At 34.2% G+C, this 5,620-nt stretch overlaps 1 protein-coding gene across 1 annotated transcript; it reads right to left on the reverse strand.

Moving 5' to 3' along the window:
* Window positions 1–2,178: 2,178 nt before the first annotated feature.
* LOC142519331 (uncharacterized) lies at window positions 2,179–4,324 on the reverse strand. Its single transcript, XM_075622315.1, has one exon. The coding sequence runs from the start codon at window positions 3,927–3,929 to the stop codon at window positions 2,685–2,687; it is 1,245 nt and encodes a 414-aa protein (XP_075478430.1). The 5' UTR covers window positions 3,930–4,324; the 3' UTR covers window positions 2,179–2,684.
* Window positions 4,325–5,620: the final 1,296 nt, after the last annotated feature.

Genomic DNA, 5,620 nt, shown 5'->3' on the forward strand with positions numbered 1-5,620 from the left:
TTGCAAAGCGGAAAAAAAACACACACACACACAATAGACAAAAATGTAAATACAATAACGGAAAAAATTTGAATAGCACTTGAATTTTCCTTTGATTTAAATATAACAATAAAATATCAATAAATATATTAAAGTTCTTATTGGATAAAATAATTGATCTCTAACTCGATTGGAAGAATTTGGATTAGAGTCGGTTGTTAGTTATAATTATAACTAAAAAAATTGATTTGTCTCAAAAGCTTACGATGCAGCTCATGGCATTAGAATTTTTTTTAATTTTAAATCTAATGTTTTAAAGCATTTGGATAACAACAGTGGGTGAGAGGGATTTATGAATTTTTCAAGTTATACAAGTAAATATAAAGGTTATTTTTATAATTTTAAAAAAGTTATATGATATTGAAATTTATGCCATCTACTGGGATTTGTATTTTACAAGATGTTTCGAATTTTCCTAATATTCAAATTAGAAGAATATAGAACACTGTGGTCAATTGATGATTTGGTAATGGAAAGTTTTTCCTAATAATGGAAAAATAGAGAAGAATTTTACGCGAACATATATGTTTTAAAAAGAATCATATAGACATTTAATGTAACGTTTTTTTCTAAAAAAAAAAAAAAAAAGTGGAGAGAAAATGGTATTTTGTCTTTTGAATCTGAAATCACGTCTCAAATTTATAATATTGATGTCAAATGAATTACGTGTTATAGGCCATTGAATTTGAAGTTTGATTCATTAATAATAGTTTCAACCATCTATTTTAGTTTTTTAAAAATATTACATTCAGAATGGAGTTATATTTTAAAGAAATCTCTTGCCTCCCCCATATTGTTGTTCTCGTTGTCTTGGTCGTTAACGTGACATTTGTATAATATATAATCTTCAAGAAAAATTGGTTGAAAACTGAAGCATCTAACTTGTTTGTTCTAATATATTAACTAATCCATTTTTTAGATATTTGACCACTCCCATTATATTATATTACATTGAATTTGAAGTTTTCAAATGATCAATCATTTGTTGTTGTTTTATTAATGTTATAATTGATAATAATATTCAACTCTAGTATTTTAAGTTGTTCAACAGTTTAAACTGTCGCTTATTGATTGTTTTTCTAAATCATTGCACTCCAACATCACATCTCTCAATAGTTACACTTCATCTTAATAGAATGGGTGACTAAATCTGATACCAACTGTAGAATAAAGTTTAGTTGTTTTATCAAATATTATAGCAGATGATAACACAGATGATAACGATACAACTCCAATCTTTTAAATCGTTCAAGCGTAAACATCATAAGTTGATTATTCTCCTAACATAAACAATTAGAACGGCCAAAGTCCCATTAAAGACATTCAACTCAAGCTCAATAAAATCTACTACAAAGTCAAAATCCTATAGAATGGACTCGAACAACTGTGGGAATGCAGGGATTAGTCGTGCGTCTCAGTTCTTTGCTAAAACTGTGGGAAGATAGCCCTAGAAATCTCTATTGACGAAATCGTTTGTCTTCCCAAAACAGAGATTTGCACTTTGGTCATTTGCACATAACAAGTTTCTTATTCGGTATCGATTTGCGTATGTCATAGATTAATAATGTGCGCTGTGCAATGCGAACATGGAGTCTTTTACCCATCTCGAGAACAATTTGGGAAGGAATTCGTGCGTCGCTTGGAATGAAGAAAATCATGGGATCGTCGACGGCCGTGCTCAAAGCTTTTAGAGGCGTTTACTGAAGTAACTCCATTCTGAATAAAAATAAAATGTGTATCACTTGTAGCTACGGTTTATATTGTTTGGAATACGAAGAACAGAACTGTGTTCGAAAATGAGAAGTCGGAGATGGAAGCCATAATCAAAAAGATCAAAATTTTAAACTTTCGTTGTATTTCTGGTGCAATTTCTGTTATAGATACATTGTAGTAGTATTTGTCTGCTGTTGACTTCATTATGATAGCTAAGATCTTGAGAATATCCAATGTAGTATTTATACTATCTTTTTTCTTTTATTAATGAAACTCATTTCATTAAAAAAAATTATATATATATAGTCAAAACCATTAAAAATGATTATTGATATGACCAACTTCTTTCAAACCTAGTTTCTTTTTTTAATCCAAGAATCAAGCAAGGAGGAAACAACTTAACAAGCTACAAACCCAAGGACAATGTAAAAGAAACTTCTAATTTCCATCATTTGAGATTACCAAAAACAGATCTAATGATGGATTTTCATCACTTTGGAGGCCATAAAACCCTCTCCTCTGTGATCCATGATAACCCTGAATTGAACTACATCTACAAATTCATTACATCAGATACTGCAAAATGGCCTAAAATATGCAGCCTTCTGCAGGTCATGCCATGCCATGCAAAGGGATGAACTAACATTCCAATCCCATAAAGATTACAAGAAAAACGTGCAATCGTCGTGAAAACATCGAAAAATAGCGAGAGAGGAGGAGGAAGAAGGTGAAAGTATAAGAGAGTAAGAGCTTGAGAGGCAATTGATGTTCTATAAAAAAACACAGAAAGAGAAAAGTTCAGAATCATGGATGAGGGTGGATGGCAACAATGAGATGAAACCCGGAAAACTTATACTTTTTCCCGAAAATCTTGAAAAGTTTGTCGATTGCGATGAGTATGTAACGTGTGTGCCTCTTAAAACTAACGTAATTTAATCTTGATCTTTCCAAGAGAAAGGATCCATAGGACATGAGGAAGGGGGAGGAGAAGAATGAGGAGGAAGAAAAGACGATGAATCCTTATTTTCTTGATGCTCTTGAAAATCAATGTTTTGAGAAGAATCTTGTTGATGAATACTGTCAAAGGGAAGATTAGGAGTTATTAAAAGATGGTCATCCCAAACCGGACTCATCGGAACATAACCAGCCGATGAGGTATTGAACCAAGCTTCATTCATATCTCCCCAAACCAGTTCAGAAGATGGCGAAATGTCCCCATCTCCGGCGAAGTTCTCCACATTTTCTTGAACAATATCGCTCCCACTCAATCCGAATCCGGAATTATAGTCAGCTTGATCAACCTGTTGTTGTTCTTGATCCGAAACTTGCGAGTTCGAGTATCCTTGAACTGGTTCAGGCTGAGATACACTCCCAACCGTGGCTCCTTCATGGGAGGTTGAAGTTGCTGCCGCTGCTGATTCGGTCTCTTTCCCGAGAAACCGTTCCGGGAAATTCAGCTTCGCATTCTCTCCTCTCAACTTAAACGCCTCACGATCATAGGCCATGGCTGCATCCTCTGCTGTATCAAATGTGCCGAGCCAAAGGCGGGTCCTGTTTCGAGGAAGACGAATTTCCGCAACCCATTTGCCCCAATGCCTTTGCCTCACTCCCCTGTAGAGTTTCGTAGCCGCGAGGGGCGCCATCGGAGGTCTGTACAACGTCGTCCCGTCTCGCCCCAACCTGTTCATCATCATCATCATCCTATTTCTTGGACTCAAATTCAATGCACCACTCCAGTACTGCAACAGCTGCTGCTGCGCATCCCCTGCAAAATACGGCGGGAACGTGAAATTCTGAAGCTGATGAGTATTCTGTGACGCGAAGGAAATCATTTGCTGCTGCTGTTGAAGAAGATTCTGCTGCGGCGGAGGAAGGAACGGGCTTGAATTCGATGGCAGGTGGATACTTGTTGGAGAATGATCAAATGCAAATGGAAAAATAATTCTTGAAGATGGAGGTTGAGTAGGTATTGCAAGAGGAGCCGTGGATAAAGCAGGCTGCGCGGCTTGCTGAGTCGAAGAAGAAGACGAGACATTTTGGCTGGCCTTCTTACGAGGCCTATTCGACATGGAAACTTCATCAAAAACAGGCTTCCGTTCAAATTCTTTGCCTTTTTCCCTTCGATTTGATTCTTCACCATATATTTTGGATTTTCCTTTGCCTTTAGTTGCTTCCATTTACGAGAATATAACAGCAAACTTGGTCAGAAACAAATAGATATATATTCAACGCCGCTCGCCCACTGGAATAAAAGAGCACCAAAATCAAGAAAACTTCGGAATCAAGGATGAAATCAAGAAAAGTCCGAAAAATCTGAGTAAACCCCAGATGCTAAAACTTACTGGGAAATAGAGAAAACAACAATTCTTTCTGTTTAACAAAACTCAGAACGAATCTCTAACGGCTAAACGTCTACCAGAGGTTTATCAGTAGATTAAAACACAGAGAGCGAGCGGCTTAAGGAACCAGAGAAAAATTCAAGATTTTTTGTGAATATTTCAGTGATTTAGTGTTTGAAAGGGTGGATTTGAAGATTGTTTAATGGAGAAGAGAGCAGAAAACTCGAGAAAATTGTGGGAAGCCAAAGGGCCGAGTCAACAACTGGGTTTATAAGAGCTCGGGAAAAGGTTTGATGTGTTGGGCCCCCACGCGCTCTGCTTGCGTTCCTTCTAATCTACTGCTTGTTTCTAATTCATATAATAATTAAACAATACTTTATTATTATTTTTTCTCATATTAAAATTTTTTTCGGATGCCCTTTTTTCCTTTTCTTTTTTATTTTCTTTTTCGGTGTTATTATTATGATTTATGTGTAATAAATTGTAGATTTAGTTTACTTTTATTTTTTAAAAAAATTATTTGGTATTTGAGTTATTTATTTTTTCGTTTTTTGGCCAATCCATACATTAACACTACGATATGAGTGAGACCATGAGATGGTTTGATTTGACTAATCGACCCGAAGATTATATATAATAAAAATTAGATTTTATTACATTTTTGTTTTTGTTTTTGGTTTTGCTTTTTTTTTTTTTAAGTTGTTGGATGTTATTCATTCAAAAATTCACTGCGGCCACCAATCTAGATTTGAACAAAAGTTCGAAATGAAGCTCTCGAAAATGTCTAACACATACAAAAATAGTTTCTCTACTCTATAATATAACATGAAAATCATAAGATATCAATATCATGGAGTCGGGCCCGATATCTATATAACAAAACTGATGTTTCATAAAATTTTTTTGCGAAACTATTTGATTTTAATATAAAATTTAATTTCACCAATAACAAAAGACTGACAAAATAATTTACGAAAAACAAACGGATGTTGAAGCCAAGACTAATCAAAATAGTTAAATTAACTAAACAAAGGATGTTGCTAATGAAAACAAGATTGAATTTTGAGTATGATCGATCAAATTATAATTTTCGAACCTAATCTTTTCATAGCTTTTTAATCATCAATTACATGAGGTTCAAGTTTGTTTTGTTAACAAACATCAAAACTATATATGATTATGCATTAATTTGAGCGATAAACACTCGGCGCCAGGGATGTCATATGATTTAATTAAAATATTAGAGTTGCATCATTACCGCTAGCTACAACTTTTACTAAAACGACAATCACTTGATCTACTATTAATATTAGAATCAAGATACAAGTATATGATTATCATGGATCGTAAGAAATATAATTATTATTATAAGAGATATTGTTGGAAAACGATAACTTTCTCCACTGAGAGAGCGATGAACACGTGAGGCCTGAGCAGCAGTACACTTTCAAATATTAGAGTTACATCAAGCGTTTGATTCATATACCATCACCAAAATTAAAATTGAAATTTATTTCAATAAAATTCAC

This window comes from Primulina tabacum, chromosome 11 (assembly GCF_025594145.1).
Source record: "Primulina tabacum isolate GXHZ01 chromosome 11, ASM2559414v2, whole genome shotgun sequence".
In the NCBI taxonomy this organism is placed as follows: Eukaryota; Viridiplantae; Streptophyta; class Magnoliopsida; order Lamiales; family Gesneriaceae; genus Primulina; species Primulina tabacum.